The sequence below is a fragment of the Microcaecilia unicolor genome, chromosome 4 (assembly GCF_901765095.1).
Source record: "Microcaecilia unicolor chromosome 4, aMicUni1.1, whole genome shotgun sequence".
Taxonomy (NCBI): Eukaryota; Metazoa; Chordata; class Amphibia; order Gymnophiona; family Siphonopidae; genus Microcaecilia; species Microcaecilia unicolor.
Window position 1 is genome coordinate 165,720,775 of NC_044034.1, and position 25,351 is coordinate 165,746,125.

The 25,351-nt window shown below is 42.9% G+C and overlaps 1 protein-coding gene across 4 annotated transcripts in view; it reads right to left on the reverse strand.

Annotated features, from left to right (window-relative positions):
- The window catches only part of CHRM4 (cholinergic receptor muscarinic 4), an 87,694-nt gene that overhangs the window by 6,943 nt on the left and 55,400 nt on the right, over window positions 1–25,351 (reverse strand). Inside the window, exon 3 of one of the 4 annotated variants that reach the window (XM_030200853.1) lies at window positions 4,846–4,969. The exons of 1 other annotated variant lie outside the window; for it this stretch is intronic. In XM_030200853.1, coding sequence (XP_030056713.1) covers window positions 4,846–4,969 — 124 coding nt within the window. Of the gene's footprint in view, window positions 1–4,842; window positions 4,970–25,351 lie in introns of those variants that run through there. 2 more of the 4 variants (XM_030200854.1, XM_030200857.1) reach the window with 2 other exon arrangements.

The following is a 25,351-nucleotide window of genomic DNA, read 5'->3' on the forward strand; positions in this document are numbered from 1 at the left end:
GGTGCAGAGAAGGGCGACGAAAATAATAAAGGGGATGGGACGACTTCCCTATGAGGAAAGGCTAAAGAGGCTATGGCTCTTCAGCTTGGAGAAAAGGTGGCTGAGGGGAGATATGACAGAGGTCTATAAAATAATGAGTGGAGTTGAACAGGTAGATGTGAAGCGTCTGTTTACGCTTTCCAAAAATACTAGGACTAGGGGGCATGCGATGAAGCTACAATGTAGTAAATTTAAAATGAATTGGAGAAAAACTTTCTTCACTCAATGTGTAATTAAACTCTGGAATTCGTTGCCAGAGAATGTGGTAAAGGTGGTTAGCTTAGTGGAGTTTAAAAAAGGTTTGGATGGCTTCCTAAAGGAAAAGTCCATTGACCATTATTAAATGGACTTGGGGAAAATCCACTATTTCTGGGATAAGCAGTATAAAATGTTTTGTACTTTTTTGGGATCTTGCCAGGTATTTGTGACCTGGATTGGACACTGTTGGAAACAGGATGCTGGGCTTGATGGACCTTTGGTCTTTCCCAGTATGGCAATACTTACGTACTTATGTACACATGTAAATGAAATAGGATATGAAGGGTGGAGACAACAACATCCAAGACATGCTGCTATCTCTCTACCACATTCCTCCCTTGCTATGATTAGGTTTGGATATTGCTAGCAAAGATCCTGCCTGCCATTGTATGTCAAAGGCTGTGTCTGACAGTCTCAGAGGTGTTTACTAAATTTCACTGTGTGCCAATGGAAGTGTTTTACCCTTGAGACAAGATCAGGGAGCCAGTGAGCAGCTGCCAGCAATCCTCTTTCAGCGGTGAAGTCATCATAACCCTTTTCGAGCATCCAAGCAACTAATAAAACTGACCAGAATCCATGCAGGGAATATTGTAATATATAGTCCTAACCAGGACCCCAAAAAGCTGTACAGTTAATGCTTTATGGAGATGGAGAGAGAGAGAGAGAGACAGACAGACAGACAGTGGGGGAGGGGGGCAGAGTGGGGGGGGGGCAGAGGGAGGGAGATGATGAAAAATGACTAGATAAGGAAAATATCCCATAAGCAGTCCCCAACTCTGTAACTAGCAGCTGGAATATATCCTTAGCAGTGTGGACAGGAATAACTGGTCTTTTCTGCCATTATCTGCTCTGTTACAGTGGTTCTGGGTCAGTTCCCACTGGACAGTTCCCACCCACCAGTTCCCATCTGGACAATTCCCAGTGAACCAATTCCCATCATACCAGGGAGGACAATTCCCACCCATAACCCCAAAATACAAAACACCCTAGGACAAATAATCACCCTCCCTTTTCTTTTCCACATCATTTGGGGGGCCAGTATCCCCTCACACCCCCCCCCCCCCATAACATTATTTTTCAGACATCACTTTCCCCTTCCTGACATGCAGTTCATGTGGGGGGGGGGGGAATGCCCTCCACACCCCCCAAACTAGGTTTCAACCTAATTCATGTTTAATCTGGGATCTAAATGTCATAAATAAATAAGTAAGTAAATAAATAAATAGATAAATACAAACTGCAGTTCATGTGGGGAGAGGGGGGCAACTTAATTCAGCCCCTCAAAATGACACGCTGATTATGATTTATAACAAATTACTACTCTACCTATGAAAAGTTATTCCATTATTATACATTCCCTGTGTACATCCGTATGCTGCTCTAACCTCCTTGTTTCAGATGCCGTTAAAAATTTTTTAAAAACCACCACCAGGACTTATGGGACCAAATGCTACAGTTGATAAAAAAAAAAAAAGGGCTAGGGAGGGTGGGAAATGTCCGGGGGGGGGGGGGGAGTCCTTGGTGGGAATTGTCTCCTTAAGTGGGAATTGTCCCAAGGGGGGGGGGGGGGGGGGGGGAATTTGCCTAGGTGGGAATTGTCTCGGTGGGGGGGGGGGGGGGGGGGGGGGGGGGGGGAATTGGTGGGTGGGAACTTGCCTGATACCCTTACAGTGCAGTGCAAAGTTACAGATAGGAAAGGTTGTTCATCAGGAGAAGAGTTTGTGGTTTCTAGCAGAACTAGAACATTGCACCAGGAGTTCGTGGGATAATAGTTATAGTGCTGGAATGAAATATCACAGTAACATAGTAAATGTCAGCAGATAAAGAGTTATATGATCCATCCAGTCTGCCCAACAAGGTGGTCAGAGCTGTATCTGGCACTCTGCATGGGTTTCACTTCTCCATGATCAAGTACTGGCATCATAAGTAGGGCAGTTGGCACCTTGCTAACTCCATATAGGCAGTTATATGACGCAATTTTGGAACATAATACCATAATACTGTTCCTTTCAACTCTTAAGAATGTCTTCCCCTGCCCACCACTACCTAGCATCATTTATTTTGCTAATATCAACTTTATGATTCTACCCCTCCCCCATAGACAGCACATTCAATCATGACATATGCTTTGAATGTGATAGCATATACGCATACTTATTTCTATCTCTCCTCGTCAATTTTGGGGCACAGACCGTAAACGCCTGCCCACCACTGGTCCTACTTTCCAGCTACTGGAGTTGCCATCAAAGCCCATTCCACCCTTGATCCTGATCTGGTTTTTTTTTGCCATTCACGGGACCCAGAGTGTAGAAGTCTGCCCGGCAGTGGTCTTACTTCGCAACCTCTGGGGCTGCCATCAAAGCTCCACAACCAGCTATGAGGTCATTTAATTTTTGTATCAAGAAATAATTCTATGACAGAATATATCACCTCAGAATCCCTGGTGAAAAACATCTCTAGTCCTTCTCAGCTTGTAGCTTATTTTCCATGAAGAGATACAACCCCTCTCTCCTCATCCCGTCCCCTTCTTCTCCTTGCATCTCAGGCTACACTACTACACATAATCACACATCCCTGTCTTATTCCTCTCCCTCCCCCCCCCCCCCCCCCTACTTTCTTACCTTTTCCCCTGCATATCCCTCCTATCTACAAAACTGGTCCGCTCTGCAGACTTCACTTACCTAGGAACCAAATGTGGAACTCCTTACCACCCAAATAAGAAATATACAGGAATATACTAGATTCCGCAAAATCTTCAAATTGTTCCTGTTCAAACAAACCCTCACACAGAACAACCATATCTCAAACAATTAATTTTGTATCTCAAACCAATAAAACCCTTAACTATCTAGAACACAATACCTCTCCACCTTTACTCAGAATGTATCTTGTTATAACTGCCTGACCAGATACTCTTGTCTTCTTTGACTTCTTTGTAACACCAATTGTATTCTCTACCCTGGTATGTAACAGTGCTTTGTAAGCCACATTGAGCCTGCAAAAAGGTGGGAAAATGTGGGATACAAGTACAATAAATAATAAAAGTAATAATTAATTATTACCTGAATTGGTTATTACTCTATTTACCGTTAACTTTCTCTTTGCTTCATGTACAATTTCTCATTCATAATAGATTTCTAATGTTAAGCATCCATTAGCTATCCCAGTATGTTTATGATATTATATTGTAAAATTGGATTCTTACAATAAATACTTTCTTATTCATTATTCTTTGTTATGTATCCTATACTGTTTATTGAAAGCCACATTAAGCTCAAACTTGCTTGGGATATAAATGTCACAAATAATAAATCCCCTCCCTTTTCTCTCTTACACCCTAAACCCCATCGCAGACAGGATCATACCTATCCTCATCCAGTTCTGTCTCCCACCCTCAGACTCTGTATGCTTAATGATAAGGGTGTTCCACGAGGCTATGAGGGAAAATATGGTGACTGCATGAAATATTTATTCCTTAACAATATAAAGGTGAGACTACAGTTTTCAGGGGTTAAACCATGTCCTTGGGAGGTCACTATACAGTAAAGAATCGGAGTTCCTCATTGTCCAGCTCCTACAATGTGTACCCAGGCACCAGCAGAACATGCAAATCAGTGAAAGACACCAGGCAAGAAGACCAAACAAAGTTTTGCTGAGATAGGACAAGCAAGTCATAGAGAAGGAATGTTGGGAGAGAGAGAGAGGAGCAATGTGTGAGGAACAGCTCCAGGTTCTTGTTTATCTGTAAATGAACAGGATTTAGTACATTATTCTGCAAAATCTCTCACTTTGACACTTTATAGTCTTGCTTTTCATGATTTACTGTCTCTGCTGGAGACGGAGGTGGTGTTTTACTTAGCTCTCAGTCAGTGTTTTTTTTTTCCCCATTACTGACTAGAAGTTCCTCCTTTTGTACTTCTGGTACAGGCTTTCATCAGTGAAGGGGGCCTTTCTCTCACCAGAGGCATTGCTAATGGGACGCCAAGCAGAGGGGGGCATTGAACGACATAAGGAAGTGGCCTCTCCTGTATTTATTTTGGACTTAGCTCACACCTTGCAGTAGTAGCTCAAGGTGAGTTACATTCAGGTACAGGGGTATTTCCCTGTCTGCTTACAATCTAAGGGGCCCTTGTACTAAAATTTGGGCTTAACACAAATTTAGCATGGCACCTTTTGGAAGCATATCCTCTATTTTTTATGCCAGTGCCCATTAATATTACTATTAAAATGCGATATCTGCAGGACTTAATGCAGGACCACTTATGGCCTCCAATTTAGGATGCACTAAGTGCTCCCACATTAACTCTTTGTTAGCTAGTTAGCGTGAGATATGTATAGTACGCTTCTTTTAACTGTTGGTGTTGTTTTCCATTTTCTAACATTTTAATTGTATACCACCTTGACCCTGCTCTGATCGGCAAAGGCGGTATATCAAGTCTGGAAATAAATATAAACATGCCCACTCTCCGCCCATGCCGCGCCCTCTCAGAGAAAAATTCTGAAAAATGCAGTAACGTGCAGTTCAATATGTGGTAACAAACAGACTACCTCAGAGCTCCATTTTCATCATGGACTTCAATTGTTGATAGGTTGTAAAGGTCCAATTTCCCTGATGCAGCAGCGACTCCACGAAACACTGGCCACCGTCGGTAAATGGACCTGGTAAACAGACCTAAAGTTTGGTTAATGGACCTACACTTTGAGCCTAAAGTTAAGAGCTCTTTTTGAATTATTATGCAAGTTTTTGTGAACTGAAAGAAATACAAGCTCTGTGTACATTTATGGAAGTTTTTTTTTTAAACCAATGATGAGATATTAGCGCATGTTTCAGCTAGAAGTCAGACTCCTTTGCAGCTGTATTTTTCCTTCTTCTAATATGAGTGTATGAACATGAACCAGGTTATATGAGCAGCAATATTTTGAATGAAGAAAATTGATTTAGTGACAGCATTCTGTGGCATTTATGCGTACGAGAGCTCATAAATGTGGGAATCTAACGGCTGATTTTCAAAGAGACTTAGCCGCTGCTGACTGGTTAAATCACTTGGTCAGGGCTAGTTGCTAATTTTCAGTGGCATTTAACCGGTTAGTGCCGTTGAAATTTGCGATTAAAGCCTAACTATGAGTGGGGGAGTTCTGGGGTGAAGTCAGCTCTTAAGCAGCCAGGCTTAGCACATAAATGAGACCACATAAATGTCTGACCCAGTGGCGTAGCTACGTGGGGCCATGGGGGCCTGGGCCCCTGTAGATTTGGCCCTGGACCCTCCTGCTGCCGACTCTCTCGACCCCCCTCCCGCCGCCAACCCTCCCCTGCCGCCGCCATCGCCATGGGCTATACCTTTGCGGCGGGGGACCCCAATCCCCACCAGCCGAGTCCTCTCCTTCCTGCGAAGGCTTCGTTTGTTTCTGACATTGACGTCAGAAACAGAACGAAGCCTTCGCGGGAAGAAGAGGACCTCGGCTGGTGGGGCTTGGGGTCCCCCGCCAGCAGAGGTAGCCCATGGCGACGGCGGGGGAGGGTTGGCGGCGGGAGGGCGGTCGAGAGTGTCATCCGCAGGGGGTCATCAAAAGTTGGTGGTGGCGGCGACGGTGGGGGGGGTCAGCAATGGCCGGGGGGTGTCGGCAGCGCTGGGGGGGGGCTAAAATGTGTCCCCTCACCTCGGGCTCTGGACCCCCCTCCCGCCGAAGTCTGGCTACGCCCCTGGTCTGACCTATCTTTGGGGTCCCTTTACTAGCTATGGCAAAAGGGAGCCTGTGCTAGCATCAGCGTGTGTTTATGATGCACGCTGAGGCCCCCTTTTACCACAGCAGGTAAAGGTTGTCTCTTTTTTTAAAGAAATGGCCACATGGAAAGTAACCACTTACTGTGCGTCCAATTCAGGGGGCAGCATTTACCGCCACCCATTGAGGTGGCGGTAAGGGCTCCCATGCTAACCTGGCGCTAACCCGGTGGTGATTACCACTGGCTAAACAGCGACACTACAAAATTAGAAAACAGTTTTGTAGCACTGGAAATGGCACGTGCTAGGGGTGGAAACTGCTGCCAGGCTGCTGCGGTAGCCCGGCGGTATTTCCTGTTTGGCGCACAGTAAGCCCCACGATGGGTTTTCCGCTGCTTTGTTAAAGGGCCCCTTTATGTGCTAACCCATGGGCCACATAAGGGCTGAATATTGACTTAAGTGACTAAGAGCTCATTTTCAAAAGAGAAAAATGTCCAAGAAGTAGCATAAATTTGCATGTGAACGTCCAAATTGGTATTTTCACAACCGATTTTTAGACATTTTTCTATGAAGTCCATCAGAAGTGCATTCAAATCATAATGGGGTATGTCAGGGGCGTGTTAAAGGTGGGATCTAACACTTGGACGTTCCTAACCCTTGGACGTTTTTCAGCCATAATGGAAAAAACAAAACCATCTAGGACTAAAACTAAGATGTTTTGAGCTGGACCTGTTTTTAGTAGTAGAAGACGGCAGATAAAGACCTGTACGGTCCATCCAGTCTGCCAACAAGATAAACTCATTACATATGGTATGAAGTGATATATCATATGTATACATACCTGGGGATGCTCACTCTCTACACCCACAGAATTGGGACCTATATATGTATATGTAAAGCAGAGGTATTCGAGTTTTTTCAGAAATTCATGAGTTTATGGACTCATGAATACATTAGCCCCCTACAGCACAATTTATACTGACAAAATTTGTGAATCTCTTCTGAAATCCTGACTACATACCCACCAAATAGCTCAGCAATGTTTTTATAACTAATAAGGCACAAAAAGGTGCTCTAAATGAACAGATGACCACTGGAGGGAACCAGGGATGACCTTGCCTTACTCCCCAGTGGTCACTAACCCCCATCCCCACCCACCTCAAAAAATATGATTTAAAACATTACTTGCCAGCCTCTAGTGTAGTGTAGTGGTCGGTGCAGTGCACTGCAGACAGGTGGCACCCATAAATCCCCCTACCTGTTCCACTTGTGGAGGAAACTGTGAGCCCTCCAAAACTCACCAGAAACCCATGGTGCCCCCTTCACCCCTAAGGGCTATGGGTAGTGATGTACAGCTGGGGGTATGGGCTTTGGGGGCAGGTCAGCAGACAAGGGAGCAATGGTGAGATGTGTACCTGGCAGCATTTTATGAAGTCCACTGCAGTGCCCCCTAGGGTGCCCTATTGCTTTCCTGGGATGTCTGGGAGACCAGTATACTAAAAATGCTGGCTCCTCCTACATCCCAATGTCTTGATTTTGTGCATTTTGCACTTAGATGTGTTTGTTTTTTTTAATGGACCAAAAAACAAAACGTTCAAATCACAAAACCTTGTTCTAAACAGTATTTATGAAAAAAAAACTTAGATGTCTTTCTTTTTTGAAAATGACCTTCTTTCCTATTCAGACTTTGGACGTTTTTTTTGCAAAACGTCCAAAGTCGGACTTAGACGTCATATCGAAAATGCCCCTCCATGTGTTAGCCAAAGCTCAAAAATAACCAGATATTCAAAGCCAGACAAGTCCCAGCTTTGAATATCTGGAAATAAATCTTTGGCGGTGAGCAAATTGCTCACCTCCGCCAGCTGAATATCAGGTCCCTTGATTATAGAATTGCCCATCACATGAGTACAGAGAATATTTATTGCCAATGTATTCTGCAATTCTTCCCCTGCTCCACCAAACTATGCCCCCGGGAATGCTTAGGCATGGTGTGTACAGAAGCATAAAAAACGTTTTTGATACACATACTTACACACATGTATATGGCTGCACTGTGTTATAAAATCCCTTTTTCACATGTAAAAATAAGCTTTACATACAGAAATACTTTATAAAATAACACCCTCAATGCTTTTTTTTTTTAAATTTTGAAAACTACTTGATCTTTTATTCCTGTGACATCAGGTTTCATCACTGCAAACTTTTATAAGCAGTGGCATATTGAGGGCGGGGCAGCGGGGGTGGTCCGCCCTGGGTGCACTCTGCAGGAGGGGTACAGGGAGCAGCCGTGCAGCTGTCGGCTCCACTGGTTCCCTGCTCCCTCTTCCTGTTCCGGGGCAGAGGGAGCAGGGAACCAGTGGAGCTGACAGCCACGCGGCTACTCCCAGCACCCCAGCAGGTAGGAAGAATGCACCCAGGGGGGGCTTGGAGGTGATGGCGCGGGGGGGGGGGCAGTGATGCTCTGAGGGGGGCCACTGCACCCAGGGGGGGGGGTGTTGTGCTGCACCTGGGGGGGTGTCATGCTGCACACGGGGGGGGGGGGGGGATGACACTGCACCCGGGGGAGATGGACAACGCTGCACCCAGCCCGGGGGGGGGGGGGGGATACGTAGCGGTGATCCGCCCCGGGTGGCAAGGAATGCCACTGTTTACAAGTTTCTATAGATTGCTGCACTGATCAAAGCATTTGAGGTTAACATTAACTTCCATTCTTTTCTCTACACCGGCTTCCACATCATTGCAAGCAACATGAAGCAAGAGAATCTCAAAGACATCACCAAATGCCATGAACAGAACATACAGGCTTAGAGCCCCTCCTTGTGTTTTTGGAACATTATTCCCTACATTGAGGGGCAATGAGGAGCATGGCGTTGTCATCAAGAACAACATTCATGCATTAAATCCAATGTTTCAATACTTGCCCAATGGAGTATTTTCCTGTTTCAGTTCTTCATTATGGAAGTGGAATATGCTCTGATGTACATCTTACTGAAGTCATCCTCAAAACATTTCTTGGGCAGAGTAGATGGTTTTCCTTTGGGCTAGAAGAAGTCCTTTAAAGCTGGAAACATCTGAAGCTGCCTTGTAATTCCAGGAAATCAACATAGCCTGAAGGCCTTCCTCTAATAGAGCAGTTCTCTACATTCAATGTCCACAAAGTTGCAGTCATTTTTCAGGAGATTGATCTCAGTATGCACATCAAGGGCTAGATTCTATATATGGCACCAAAAAAATTGGCACCGAAAAAAACACTATTCTGTAAGCCACACTTAAAGTTAGGCATGATTTATAGAATAGCACTTATGTCCGGGAATTGCACCTAACTTTAGGTTTGGCCAGTTGCAACTACTGTAGGTGCGTAACCCTGTAATTTTGTAACAACACAAGTTAATATTAGAAATGCCCCCATTATGCCCATGTCCTGCCCATTTCCTGCACCCCTTTTCTGATCGCACGTAAATTTTACATATGGATTCCCACGCCTAAATTTATACACATGTCAATTAAATCTCATTAATGCCAATAACTGCTTGTTAAAAAGCCAATTATTGGCTCTAATTGGCTTGTTATTCAATTACATTGCACACCAAATTAGGGGGCAAGGGTGTCTGCACCATCATGGACACAGGTGTTCAAAATGTTTGCAGGGCAACTTAAACCAATTAAAGCCTCTTTTTGCATCAGTTCAGCTTAGCAGAACATATGTTCCTTCTTCGCATCATCAAGTCCACCAACTACCATATTGCAATTGTCATCAGCAAATTCCACACACTTTGTCAGAGTTTTAGAGATGTAGCCTGCAATTGTACCTACAGTCTCACTGGGTGTGCTCTGGAGTCCTAAGTACATAAGTGTTGCCATACTGGGACAGACCGAAGGTCCATCAAGCCCAGCATCTTGTTTCCAACAGTGGCCCTTCCAGTCTGATTTTAATGAATCGGGCCCAGTTAAGTGCATTATTACATAAGTACATAAGTGTTGCCATACTGGAACAGACCAAAGTTCCATCAAGCCCAGCATCCTGTTTCCAACCATGGTCATCTAGGTCACAAGTACCTGGCAAGATCCAATACAGTACAATACATTTTATGCTGCTTATCCTAGAAATAAGCAGTGGATTTTCCCCAAGTCCATTTTAATAATGGCTTATGGCCTTTTCTTTTAGGAAGCTATCCAAACCTTTCTTAAACCCCGCTAAGCTAACTATTTTTACTACATGTTGAGGTGAAGAAATATTTTCTCCCAATTCTTTTTAAATTTACTACTTTGTAGCTTCATTCTGTGCCCCCTAGTCCTAGTATTTTGGAAAGAGTAAACAAGTGATTCACGTCTACCTGTTCCACTCCACACATCATTTTATAGACCTTTATCATATCTCCCCTCAGCTGTCTTTTCTCCAAGCTGAAGACCCTAGCTGCTTTAGCCTTTCCTCACAGTTTGGTCTGTAAACCACCATTCTTCAAACTATTATATTACCAGTGGAAAAAGTTTGATAACACCATGGCTGCTGATATCTTTGGCTACAGCATGGGTGTAGTTTGGGGGGGTGAGGGGGGCATTGCCCCCCCAAATGCAGGGCTAGTGCAATCCGGCTGCAGGCAGCTCTTGGTCCCTCCCCCCCCCCTCAGCTCCCCTTCCTCTGATGATGTATTTCCTGTTTCCTTGAGGGCGGGACACTGAGAGGGAAGAGAAAGGGAAAGGATGGCGGTGAGCCCGCTGTGCTGTTCCAGTGCTGTCGCTGCGACTTAAAATAAAAGGTTGAAATGCAGGGTGGCAGGAACAGAGAGGAGGGCTGTCAGGGAGCTGAGGGCGGGAAGGAGGGGCTAGGTTGGAACTGAACTGGGGGACTGAAAAGGGGGAGCTGGGGAAGTCACTGGACATGGATGGGAGGGGAGGGTGAGGGTCAAAGAAGAATAGTTGGACATGGATAAGGGGAAAGGCAGAGGAGAATCGCTGGACATGGATGGGAGGGGAGGGCAGGAGGAGAGAAGAGAAATCACTGGATATGGAGAGGAGGACAGGGGAGAGAGTAGATTTGTTGGACATGGATGGATGGAGGAGAGGGCAGGGGAGAATGGAGAGTTGCTGGACATGGATGGATGGAGGGGAGGGCAGGGGAGAGAAGAGAAATCACTGGACATGGAGGGGAGGGGAGAGAGGAGAATTGCTGGACAAGGATGGATGGAGAGGGCAGGTGAGAGAGGAAATTTGCTGGACATGGATGGATGGAGGGGAGGGAAGAAAGGAAGGAAGGAGATACACATGGATGGAGGGGAGGGAAGAGAGGAGAAATGCTGGACATGGATGGAGTGGCGGGCAGGGAAGAGTGGAGAAATGTTGGACAAGGATGGAGGGAAGGAAAGACAAAGGAAGGAGATATGGATGGAGGAGAAGGGAGAGGAGAGAAATGCTGGACATGGATGGAGGAGTGGGAAAGAGGAAGTAGATGCACATGGATAGAGGGGAGGGGAGTGAGGAGAAATGCTGGATATGGATGGAGGGAAAACTGGTGAATTTAAGGGTTGGATTGGAACACTGAGAGAAACTGGAGGAAGGATAGGGACAGGGCTACAGATGGTAGACAGGACGCATAAGGACACAGAAGGATGGTGGACATGGTGAGTGAAAAAATATAAAATGGAAAGAAGACACTGCATAAAACAGAAGACACTGGGACCAAAGCGAATAGAAAAACTAAATGCTCAGACAACAAAGGTAGAAAAAAGTATTTTATTCAGAATTTATTAATTGGAATATGTCAGCTTTTGGAAATGTGCATCTGTGATACTTTGCATGTAAGTTTCAATTTCTCTAGTATTGCTGCATGCCAAGTCTGACTTCTTGAGGTAACTTTCCAGTTCAGTATTTTGCCTTCATATTTTTTTATTTCTAGTTCCTTGTGTCGTCTGTTGTGTCATGTGTTTTTCATGTGTGATCAAGGTGCAGTATTCTGCTAGCGTGTACTATTTGCAGCCCTTTTGGTTTTGTTTTTTTTCACAAGGTAGTGTGGTGTAATTACAGTGCTGCCTTTCCACACAGAAGGTTGTAGCTCGTCCTGTCCTTGGAATTAGTGCTGTTATGGTTTGGTAAGGTTATGAGTGTGTTTTTGCACAAGTTTGTGTATAGTGTTTTGCAGTGGAGAGATTGTGTGTTGGCCTTACTGAGGTGGCACCAAAACATCAGAAAGGGTTTTAGAGCCTAAATCGTGACACACTACCTCTTGAAGGATCTACATATAGATCTTATGCATTTCTAAGGTCAACACTGGCATGGTATGGGAAAGGGGGTGGGAAAATACTACTGGAGAGGAAGAGGGAGTGCTGGGTAAGGAGGAAAGAAGGAAGGAAAGAAGGAAGAAAGAAAGAAAGAAAAGAGCTGGTTTTTTTGGGAATAACCATAATTAATATGTATGCGATATGTCATACATATTCATTATGGTTATTCCCAAAAAAGCCAGCTCTTTCTCCCTTCCTTCCTTCCTCCATATTAGCACATTCATATTAGCATATATATATATATATATATATGCAAATGAAAATGCTAATATGCCCCTCCCCATCCTTTGCCCCCCCAAATGAAACAGTCAAACTACACCCATGGGCTACAGCACAGTATAGTATTCCATTGTTTTCCAGTGTTTCTAGGTCACAGTGAACAGGATGAGGTGGAAACACAGGGTTAATAATTGCTTCTGCCTTTCTCTGGGCACCTGGAACATTTTCTTTGGCTATTTCTGAATCAGAAAACACCTTCTTCAGCAAGACAGAAATGTAGTCCATTGACTTATGATGCATAACAGTAACAACTAATAAGTGTTATGATGCATAACACTATGGAAAGCAAAAACTCCTTCATTGTGCTGCAAGGTTTTACAACAACATGTTAATTTTGAAGATGAGCTCTCTCTCTCTCTCTCTCTCTCTCTCTCTCTCTCTCTCTCTCTCTCTCTCTCTGAACAGTCTTCTTATGCTTATCAGAGTGAATGTGAGCTTATAAATTACCAGCACCTTATCTGTCAGAAAGATATTAGTTTAGATTTGCAAACTAAGCACTCAGCTTCCCAGTCAGCTTGAACCTTCTCAAAGCATGGAACTTTTGTCCTCATTTCCTAGTAAAGTGACACTTGCATTTGGCATTTAATTCTATTCAGTGAATCGCAGATTAATACATTGCCACATGCTCTTTTCTTTCAATTTCTTTCTTTCTTGAATGAACAACTTTTAAATAATAGTGAACCAGTGATAGTCACTTCCTACTTATCTTTTCTTTTATCTGAAGAAGCAGGGGAGCACACCTGAATTGAGACATGTCAATGCATTAACCCTACAGAGACTTAGAATGTGGGCAGTAGACAACAAGTGAATAGAAAGTGCTAGAGTGACAGAGAGAAGAGTCCGCACTCCACATAAAGTAAACAAGCAAGAAGAAAACAGCGGAGTCAACGAAAATGGCAGGATTTCTTTAATTAGCAGTTCTTCAAAATGACTCGACCCAGACTGTGTTTCTGCGACAGGGCCTGCATCAGGAGTCTGAAAAACATGTAGACAAAATGTCTACACAACAATTAGATCTATATCATCTGAGTGCACAATTGGCGAATAGTGTTCAGTATGGACTTGTAGAAAACTTCAACTACCGCGTTTGTCGGGTTTATCGCTTGATGCAATCTCAGATGTGCTGCAGTATTTACAGTTTTCAACAAGTTCACATAGAACACTATTGTGTACTCAGGTGCTTTAGATTTAATTGTTGAATAGATGGTCTTTAATAGTCTTATTCAAAAATGACAAATGAATATTAATAACATATTTGTCCATCCCGTTCCACGAGCAGGGCCCAAGAGGCAGAGCTCTGGAGTCTCAATGCGTGGATGAGAAGATGGTACAGGGAGAAGCTGACGAGTTGGAGAAACTTAATGAATTCTCTATAAACCTGGAGGATGTAATGGGGCAGTTCTATAAACTGAAGAGTAGCAAATCTCCTGGACCGGATGGTATTCATCCCAGAGTACTGATAGAACTGAAAAATGAGCTTGTGGAGCTATTGTTAGAAATATGTAATTTATCCTTAAAATTAAGCATGGTACCGGAAGATTGGAGGGTGGCCAATGTAACACCGATTTTTTAAAAAGGTTCCAGAGGAGATCTGGGAAATTATAGACCGGTGAGTCTGACGTCGGTGCCAGGCAAAATGGTAGAGACTATTATTAAGAACAAAATTACAGAGCATATTCAAAAGCATGGATTAATGAGACAAAGTCAACATGGATTTAGTGAAAGGAAATCTTGCCTCACCAATCTACTTACCGCCGCTTTGTAAAAGAGGCCCTTAGTAACTTAGCTATGGGGCCTTTCTACTGACATGTACTAAGCAGTTACCATGAGAATTAGTGTGTGGTAACTATTGCTGACTGGCCATGCTAAGCTGGTATGACAGTGCGTGCTAATTTACGCACAATTATATTTTATGTTTAATCTGATTATTGAGAATCAAAATTATGCAAACTTCAAAGAACAAGAAAATTCAATGAGAACAGTCATGAACGGCAACCAAAAATATAAAACCAAAACAGCATGTAAGAGCATGTTTTGAGTATATTTGATACCCCAAAGTCCCTATAGTGAGAGAAATTCCCTGGATTTTGCTATTGATTACCACAATTTCTAGCTTGATTATCATGGGAAGCCTGTGTCCTTATAGCCACCACCCACAAGGTCTCTAAGGATCCATTCTCACTCCCCTAAGCTCTTCCCACACCCCCTTCCACCCAATATGAACCCCACCCCTCCAACATTTACCTCTTCCTTTTCGAATACAGTGATGATCAAATATCAGGCATAACTGTTACAAGTTGAGTTCATTAAGCACCAAACTACGTGCTTTGGGCAACAGAGACAGGGCTCCGATATGGACCAAAATAACTTCTTCCTTTCTTGTGTAAGACAAGCATCATGAGCTATAATGGGCATCAGGGTGTGGTAGACATTTCTCCAATATCAGTAATTAGGGGGTCACCTCCTGTGTAAAGTATCGGAGTAAGCATTTCATTCCCACAACAACACAGGCCTTGACTCTTGACTCTGTTGTATGTTTCCTGCTGGTATCCAGTTCCTGCCCAGTCCGGTAAGTCCTGCCGGCCACCTGCACCCAGGGGCTCAACTCCTGGGGAAGGGTGGTCAAGTGCAGGTGAAGCCTTGCTCCAGTCCTGTGTTCCAGTCCAAGTGTTCTTGTCCAGTGTGTTCCTGCTTTGCTTATCCCTGTCTGCAGTCCCTGCTTTGTGTGTGTGTTAGCCCAGTGCTGGTTGGGGTGGTTTTGCCTGCCACTGCCGCTCCTTGGCAGCGGCCCAAGGGCTCACAACCTAGTTGCTGCTTTGGAAAACGTGACAGCAATATAGTGTGAAACTCACATTCATGCAACAGTGCGTTATATATGATAGAAGGTATGTTCTTGAGCGAGGAAAGTAGGTCTTCAGAAGTCACCACACTTCTAATTCCTCACTCCATTTCCCGGCCTGTACCATAGCATTCCAAGGGGTAATAGAGTAGCATAGGGTCCTTATGAAAGCCAGTCACAGACTTAGATCTTGGAACCTCTGTTTAGTTAGGATCCCAAAAGAAGATTCTTAAGACTATGCACATAGGGGTCCTTTTACAAAGGTATGCTAGTGTTTTCAATGCACACTAAAAATAAGCATGCACTAAACGCTAGAGATGCCTATATATTCCTATGGGCATCTCTAGTGTTTAGCGCGTGCTAATCAGCCCATGCTAAAAATGCTACCGCACCTTTGTAAAAGACCCCCCCCCCTAATCAGTCAACTGAAAATAGGCAGAGCATGTGTAATATACAGGAGTGTTGCTGTAGACTCTCAGAGGACGATAAAACAGAACAGAGGTGGTGATCTGCATGCAGATAATCCTAAAGTTTGGAGCAGTTTATAGAATAACGCTTAAGCGGAGAGGTTGCACGTAAATTTAGGTGTAGCCATTTGCACCAATGAAAATGTAGTGAAATGCCTGTGCCTAAATTTATGGGTGGAGCATCCATATTCTATAATTATATGTATAACTCAAAACCACACCCCCGATCCTCCCCAAAACGCCCACGATCCTCTCATTTCTGCGCTCCCTTTTTTAGGCCATGCATAAATTTTAAGGGTGGATCGCATGCCTAAATTTATGCATTTGGACCCCTTTTACAAAGGCGTATAAGGACCTACACGCATCCAGCGCACGCCAAATAAGCATTACTATCCGGCTACTGCATGCCCGGGCGGTAATTCTCAATTTGATGTATGCTAAAAACACACAATAGAAAATATTTTCTATTTTCTAATGTGTGGCGCTTACCCAATGGTACACGGCAGTGAGCGTACGCTGCATGCCTACCACCCAGGTAGCACATGAGACCTTACTGCTAAGTCAGTGGGTGGCGGTAAGGTTTCAGACCAAAAATGGGCACGCTCTGGCTTTTATTTTGCCACACGTCCATTTTCTGGCCTCTTAAAAAAGGCCCTTTTTCCAGGATGCAGTAAAAACTGGCCCAGTACGCGCACAAAAGACACAGTCACACTGCCGCAGGCCACTTTTTGCTGCGGCCTAGTAAAAGGGCCCCAGAAGTTCCAATTAAATGTAATTAGTTCCAATAATTGCTTGTTAAAAAGCCAATTATTAGTACTAATTGGCTTGTTAGCTTATTAAATTGCACATGCAAATTGGGCACATGTCTGAATTTGAGCGTGCAATTTTTGGCAACTTTTATAGAATCAGGGGGTTAATGACTAACAGAAAGATTTCCTATTGGTGAGTGAATATAATTTTATTTATTTATTTTATTTATTAGGATTTATTTACCACCTTTTTGAAGGAATTCACTCAAGGTGGTGTACAGTAAAAATAGATCAAACATAAGCAATAGGCAATTACAGCAGTAAAAATATTCAAATAACAATACAAAGTATGATAGTATACTACTTGAAATTAAATTATTTGCTCAAATTGTTAAATCCTTGTTTTACACCTGAAACACAAATGTTATCTAATTTTTAACAATTAGCCTCATAAGCCCAGGGTACCTCTTAGAATTAGGACATCAACTGTAGTGGCTATCATCATTGGCTCTACCACCAGCCAAAAAAACTACAGAGAAAAACTCTCAAACTAATGGTCTAACTGAGAGAAAAGTTCGCATTGATAAGGACAATTTTGTTACTTTCTCTTTTTTGTTCTTTCGCCTGACGAAGTTGCGAAACAGCGGGAGTCCTACGTCTGTTGAGAAATGAGAAATATAGCGTTCGGGTGATGAACCAGATTCTAGTTGGATGGAAAAGTTGATTCTGACTGAATAGATGTCAATTTCGGAACTGACGGATGAATTGATGGAGGAACTTGACAAAACAAGACTTTCAGGGGTTCTAGTTAGACTTTGTTTATACACTTGATTCAAAATTATTTAACCCTATCGACCCTTTCACTACAGACTTTCCTCTCAGTTAGACCATTAGTTTGAGAGTTTTTCTCTGTAGTTTTTTTGGCCGGTGGTGGAGCCAATGATGATAGACACTACAGTTGGTGTCCTAATTCTAAGAGGTACCCTGGGCTTATGAGGCTAATTGTTAAAATATTAGATAACATTTGTGTTTCAGGTGTAAAACAAGGATTTAACAATTTGAGCAAATAATTTAATTTCAAGTTTCTGATTTTGATTTGCTCTATGCAGTTAAAAAAATTTATAGTATACTACTTACAATGTCAACACAATACATAGTAGAACATTTTAATTGATAGTGAAGGGTATAAGCAAAGATGGAGCATATAGATAGGTGAGAGAGTAAGAAGAGTAAGAGTAAGAAAGAGAGTAAGAATATAAAATTCTTTTTATGATTTTTAAGCTTTTACATGGAATGGCTCCTGCCTATCTGTGTTTGCGGATTTGTCATTATATGCCAACTCAATGTCTCCGTTCACAGAGACAAGTATCATTGGAAGTGGCAGCAGATATTAGCCTGACGTCTGCTAAAAATAGAGCTTTTTCTTGTACTGGCCCTAGGAACTGGAATGAGCTCCCTCGAGTTGATGTCTGATCCTGCTCCTTTTTGGAAACATTGCAAAGTGTGGGTCTTTGGGCTGTTTTTAATGTTTGCTTTGGTTGTGTTGTTTGGATATCGTTGTACTGTATGTATGTATTGTGTTGTTTTATTTTATAATGTTGTTCACTTCTTCAAAGCCTCAGGGAAAGGCAGTATAGAGGAATGAGAAATACATAAATCAAATAAATAAGGTGCATTAAGCATTTCTACTTATAGCTAGAAATACTGTAAAGGTCAAGTACACTTCTTACAGCCTGGGTATGTGCTCTTTCCTTTCCTCTTTTTTTTTCTTTCTTAATTGCATTTAAGATTATGGTAGGTCCTGCAGTGCTTATCCTTGATGACAGACATCCCAAAAGCATTAGGTAACTGGAACGCTAGGAAGGGAACATTGCTTATCTGCATTTGTGCTTCTGGAATAATTGTAAGGATTATTATTTGTATAAAGCCTGTGATTACAGACTTGCATAACCAATTTAAAAAAAAAAGTTCAGAGACTATGGATGTCTTTAAGGGGCTCTGTTCAGCACAATCAACCTTAGCATGGGCTTGTAAAAATGTTAACAGGAGCATTCAAAAACCACTTAGGAGAAACTTTTCACAGTAGAAGCTCTGCCAGATTTTCCAAGTGAAAGTATCTGTGTAGTTTGGCTTTGAAATTACCACAGAAAAAATGTACACTTACATCTGCCATTTGGCACAGATAACTTTTGAGGTAAATATGTGCATACTTTTTTGAAAATCCAAAAACCAACGCTAAATGTATAAGTCCCCTGGATAATGATTTTCAGTGGCACTATATAAATAGTGCTGCCAAAAATCCCTTTAAATGTTATGGCACTATCATGGAGGGAGGAAATTCATCCTAATAAATGCCCTGGTACTTCTGGAGAGGGGAGGGAGGGCATTCTTCCTAATAAATGCACTGATGGTATCTGGACAGTGGTGGGAGGGCGTTCTTCATAATAAATGCCCTGGCACTATCTGGATAGGGAGGAAGTTCTTCCTTATAAATTCCCTGGTGCTATCCGGAGAGAGGAGGGTGGGTATTCTTTGTAATAAATGCCTTGCACTATCCGGACAGGGGAGGGAGGGCTTTCTTCCTATTGTACATATAGTGGTAATATACAGCTATATAGATAGTAATTAACTATCATCACTTCACATATAGCCTTCAGGTATGCTTTCCTTGTATATTGAACACCACTTCCTATCCTGATAGCAATGTTGAATATGAACATTTTTAAATGCAGTGGCTTGCAATAAAAAAAAAATACGCCTACTGCTGGATCTGACCATTACCCCTCTAATTTCCAAATTGTAAAATCAGTTTTTAGGACTGGTGCTAAATATCTTCTCTTGGCTTATTAAAACCATGTTTAAACAGGGATGTTTGTTTTTTTCCTGATTTATGGAAGATTAAATAAGCCTGAATTCTTCTCTTACCATGAGGAAGTTTATTCTATAGCTGGGGACCAATTATTTAAAACGCGCCCTCACAAGTTACCTTAAGCGCACTTTTAAAGAAGGCCTTGCTAATAGGTTACTTTGCAAAGTATGGCTGGGGCAATAAGCGTAAAGATAGTTGCCACCTTATTTAGATTTAAAATCTATGAGATTCATTTTTCATTTAGTGCACCTTCATTGATAAAACTAAAGTGCACTACGTGCAAAGGCTGTGCAGTAATGGTTGGGAGTGCGGCATGTTTTCTGCAATTAATGCGTGCAACCTGGTAGCAAATAGCACAGATGCACTTCATGCCTCCTACTGAGGAGGCGCTGAGGGAGCCTGCACTAAGTACAAAAGTGACGATTAGTGTGTGATAAGTGTGCTACACCTATTCTCTGCCCATGATGCACCTAGTTCCTGCCTCCTACTACAACATGCAGCTTAACACACACATTAACATGCACTAACCTGCCACACCAGCGTGATATTTGTCGACGTGCTTGTGCGGAAGCAGTTAACAAATGCTAAATCATGTATTAACTGCTTAATGTATTTTAGAAACAGGGCCCCTAAGTAAAGTATTGTAAACTAAATTGGGGACAATATTAAGACTACAGAAGGCAGCCCACTATCTCCCGCAGTTGGTGGCGAATCCAGAAATTTCTGGGAGATTTCTGGCTGCTATATACATAGCTGGTTAAACTGATATTCATCGGCTGGCTAAGTTATAGCATCTGCAGCTCCTTGTGATCTTGGGCAAGACACTTAACCCTCCATTGCCCCAGGTACAAAAAACTTAGATTTTGAGCCCTCTAGGGATAGGTGTTGCAACCTCGTGGTTTGAATTCAGAGGTGGACTGGTGGTCGCTAATCTGATTGGGAGGTGCAAGTTTTTGGCGGCCCAATCAGGTTGGGAGGTGTTTGATCAGCTGTGACCTATTTAAATTGGAGCGGCTGCTTAGGACGCCGCAGCCATTTTTTCTTTTCATTGCGATATGAAGAAATATACTTTGTGACGGTAGGATCTCATTGCTCAGCATTTTAATATGGTGATAGGCTCTGAATTAAATGTTGAGAGGAATAATGGTTTATATTTTTTTCTCAGCATGCCTCTTCCCTGAAGAAGGAGATCGAAACCTGGCCATGTCGGCGGAGGTTTGCTTTGGGAGGAAAAATGCTGCTGAACTACGGTTGCAAAGCTAAGTTTTTAAATTGAATTATAGCTCAAGTTTATAAAGAAGTACTTGGTATAGATTTATTCAGAAGCATATAAGAAGTAAAATGAAAAAAGAAAAAAAAGTAAAAAACTCTGCACGGGTTGATCAATGAGGATGTAAGCAAAGCCAAGTTACGGAGACAAAAGTCCCGGATGGTGGAGAGTTGGAAATCTGAAGATCCCCGTTTTTGATAAATGTTTGATGTGAAGCACTGGGGTATTAGGAGCTAGTATTGTTAAATTTAGGTATGGGCATTTACACCAGCTTTTCATTGGCATAATTTGCAGTGCCTAGATCTTAGTCGCTTGCATGGCGTTACACGTATTCTATAAACCGCACTTAACCTTAGACACAGCGTATAGAATATGCCTAAGCCTGTTTTCGGTCAGCACCGATTTTTTAGGTGACATATATCATAGAATTAGGTCCTTGGTGTGTACGAATTCAAGTGATTAATACATTATTGTATGTAAAGCAGTGATGTGCACTACACAAGAAAGACAGGGTGAGAACTTGCTGTGATCCTATCTGCTTTTCTCAAGGTTGTAAAACGATGTGCCAGGAGAGGGGAGAAAGATGGTGGTCAGGTCTTGGTAATGGTCAAGACCACGTTGCCTCCTTTTTCTGTCAGTTACACTGGCTTCCAATCTGGTTCAGAGTCTGTTCAAAGATTTTAACTTTAGTGTTCAAAGCTTTCTGTGAAAGTACTTCAGATTACCTGTGCTCTTTGACGATACCATATGTCCCCTCCCCCTCATGTTTTGAGGTCTCTTAATGACCATAAGCTGATGCTTCCATCTCCCTCGAGAGCCCATTGGGAATCCACGGGAAATAGGATGGTTTTCTTCTTGTCCGTTTTTTATGGAACAATTTACCATTATTTCTCCATTCTGAAAGATTATATAAACAATTTACATCACAGTTCAAAATCCACCTATTTACTGCTGCGTTTCATACCTGTTAACATCGCCGCATCTCAAAAAAGAATTAGAAAAGGTGCAGAGAAGGGTAACAAAAATGATAATGGGGATGGAACGACTTCCCTATGAGGAAAGGCTAAAGCGGCTGGGGCTCTTCAGCTTGGAGACAAGACGGCTGAGAGGAGATATGATAGAGGTCTATAAAATAATGAGTGGAGTGGAACGGGTAGATATGAAGCATCTGTTTATGTTTTCCAAAAATACTAGGACTAGGGGGTATGCGATGAAGCTACAAAGTAGTAAATTTAAAATGAATCGGAGAAACTTTTTCTTCACTCAATGTGTAATTCGTTGCCAGAAAATGTGGTAAAGTCGGTTAGCTTAGCAGAGTTTAAAAATGGTTTGGATGGCTTCCTAAAGGAAAAGTCCATAGACCATTATTAAATTGGACTTGGAGAAAATATTTCTGGGATAAGCAGCATAAAATGTTTTGTACTTTTTGGGGGATCTTGCCAGGTATTTTTGATCTGGATTGGCCACTGTTGGAAACAGGATGCTGGGCTTGATGGACCTTTGGTCTGTCCTAGTATGGCAATACTTATGTACTTATGATGTTTAGCAGTAGCGGTCATGATACTTAGCATAATAGTTTATAATGACAACCTTGTTCTTTCTTGTATATCCTGGTTGGCCTGAATGATTTAGACTGATTTTGTACTTTTGTGTATGTTTGTTCTTTTCTATATTGATGATGGAGTTTCTTTTCTACTTGTGACTTTATTTATTTTATACCAGTAGTGTAGCTAGGGGTGCGCTTGGGTGGGCACAGGCCCACCGCTTCTAATGGCCCCCAAAACTCCTCATTGGTGGTGCCTCACTCCTCTCTGTTTCTCTCTCTCTCTATCGCTCATGGCAGCTGCCCATCTCTCTCTGCTCCCCCCCCCCCCCTTGACCTACCTTTGAGCAGTCGCCTGCAGCAATTCCTTTAGGCAACCTGTGCCAGCCCTGTAGGCTTCCCTCTACCACATTCCGCCCTCGATGATATCACTTCCTGTTTCTTCACTGGTGGGGATACGGTGGAGGGAAACCTGCAGGACCGGTGCAGGTTGCTTACAGGAATTGCTGCCGGCAATGGCTTAGAGAAGTAGACTGAGGAGGACAGGGTTTCAGACAGAGACAGGCAGATTCCAAGTGGGGGGGGGGGGGGGGAGAGATGATCTAGTAGGGCGGAGGGAAAGGTTTCAAACAAACTATATGTATATACGGGGACAGGGCTGGGGACGGGAAGGGTCTGCCCAGGTTAACTCGGGGCCCACCCGAAATGGCAGGTCTGACTACGCTCTTATTTTATACTGTAAATCACTGACTTGGTATGTTCTGAATTTGGCGATAAATCACATTTCAAAACAAACATAAGCATTACGTCTGTTTCTAGAGGTCATACCTTCTTCTCTGGATTACCACAATGTTGGCGTATGCACTATTACATGAAATTTAAGGACCAAACTATGTACAATATCCCAGAGAAGAGGAAAAAGAATGGAATACAACACAGACATACCTTAAAGATATAAAAGCAGAGGCTGACCAGCCAAAATTAGCATAGCTACAGGAACCCTCACCCTTACAATCACCCTTTCTGCTTTGCTGACAAAAGGGGAGAGGTGGAGCAGGCAGCCAGGTAAAATGAGCTTGGGGAGGCAAAGCCAAGGTGCCAGGCTCCACACCGTTGAATGTTGTGGGGGAGGTTATTTTAACTGTCCATTGCCTCCAGTACAAAATAAGTACAGAAAGGCTGTATATTATGTCCCATTCTATTTCCCTTTTATTGCAGGCTCCAACTGGGGCAGCCCCTTGCAAGTCAGCTATTAAAAAGAAAAAAAGGATGCAAAGGCCCAAGCTGGAGTGGAAGGTGCTAGGAGAAGACAAGGGGGTCAGGCACCATGAAGTGAGGCCAAAATGAGGGGACAAAAAGGAAATCATGTTATTCTAGTCTCATGGTGCATGAGAGATGATTTAAATATTTGGGGCAGATTATTTGAATGGTGCGGGGTTGTGGCAGGAAGAACCACTAGGCAATGATGAGTTATTCACTGATGCTGTGGATGGGGAAGGCTTTGGGGACAGACTTTTCAGAGGAATGGACAGCAGCAACTTGGCCAGTGAAGCGGGTGGCCATAAGGGGTGGTGAAGAGCATCACAGTCCTAGCACTCTTTACATTTGTTGTGGTGTTGGAGGTGTGAGACTCAGGAACAGGGAAGTAGTGTTCTGCTGTGACAGCCTGGAAGCGGTGGAAGTAATCAACCAGCATTCTGCAAAATGTTTGTGTGTGGCAGATTTATTGCAAGAGTTTGTATTGTAATGCTCACAGCACAATTTAACAGCATGAGGTAAGCATGTACCAGAAGCACATAACTCAATTGCTGAAGCCTTATCTTGTTCCAAGTGATTCACCTTCCGGATTCTGACTTCAGCGGCAGCAGAGCATGGGATACCAGTCCCCTCTCATCTCTGGCGATTCAGAATAAGAAAACGGAACCACCTTTTTGAAAGAATTCACTCAAGGTGGTATACAGTAAGAATAAATCTAACATAAGCAATAGACAATTACAGCAGTAAAAATATTCAAAGTATGGCGTAGGTACATTCCTTACAATGTTAACACAGTATGTAATAGAACATTTTAATAGACATCGTAGGGTATAAGCAAAGAAGGAGCGTATAGATAGGTAAAAGAGTAAGAGAAGTTAGAAAATAAAGAGACTAATTTAAAGAAATTTGCACATGAGGTCAGAGAGATGTTATCTCAGCTAGGGTAGAAATGGATATGGATATGTGGCCCATGCTTGTGATGAAAAACTGAAGCCAGTGGGAGAGGAAATTTCTGGTAATCATGAGATGGAAGCTCATCCAGGAGAGCCATTGTCTCTGTGGGAGTGTGATGTTAGTCAACAAGAGCTAAATTGGTGAGCATTCACCCTGAAGAAGGGATGGGGGAGGGGGTAGTACCCTATGAGAGTACCACGCTCCTGGTGGAGTTGAAGGTTAGCCACGATGGGTTGGTGGCCAGCTTTTAATATCACACTATGCGGAAGAGACCAGAGTTGGAGCTGAGGGGGAACAGACCTAAGGACAGATACACAATTTATTGTACTGGCTCAGGTGTGTTGTGTGCTCAGAAATAAAAGTTGCCACCCATTTTGATCCCAATGCCTGTTTCAAGCTGTATTATTCTGAGGAGGGGGAATAAGCTGACAGGGTCTGGCGATGGAAAAGAGGGTGAACTATGTTAAAGCTTCACAACACAGTTTTCAGGGAAAGGAAGGTCTGGAACAAGAGGTCACAATATGATACTGAAAGGGGACAGACTCAAGAGTAACATTAAGAAATATTTGGTGGATATGTGGAGTACAGAATTCTAGAAAGGATGAAGAATCTTCAGTTGTGAAGGCGAGATTTATGACACTTCAACAGGAAGGAAAATGTGTTGATTAAAGTTATGGAGTTAATGGTCCTTATCTGTCCTTGTATTTCTTCTTCCTATGGAAGCTTGCACCATTGTTACCTGTATTGTATCTGTTCTGTGGTGGGGACAGTGTGTGAGTGAAGCACAATGATGCAAAGTCTCACTCATTAGGTGTGTGTTGTGTACAATTGA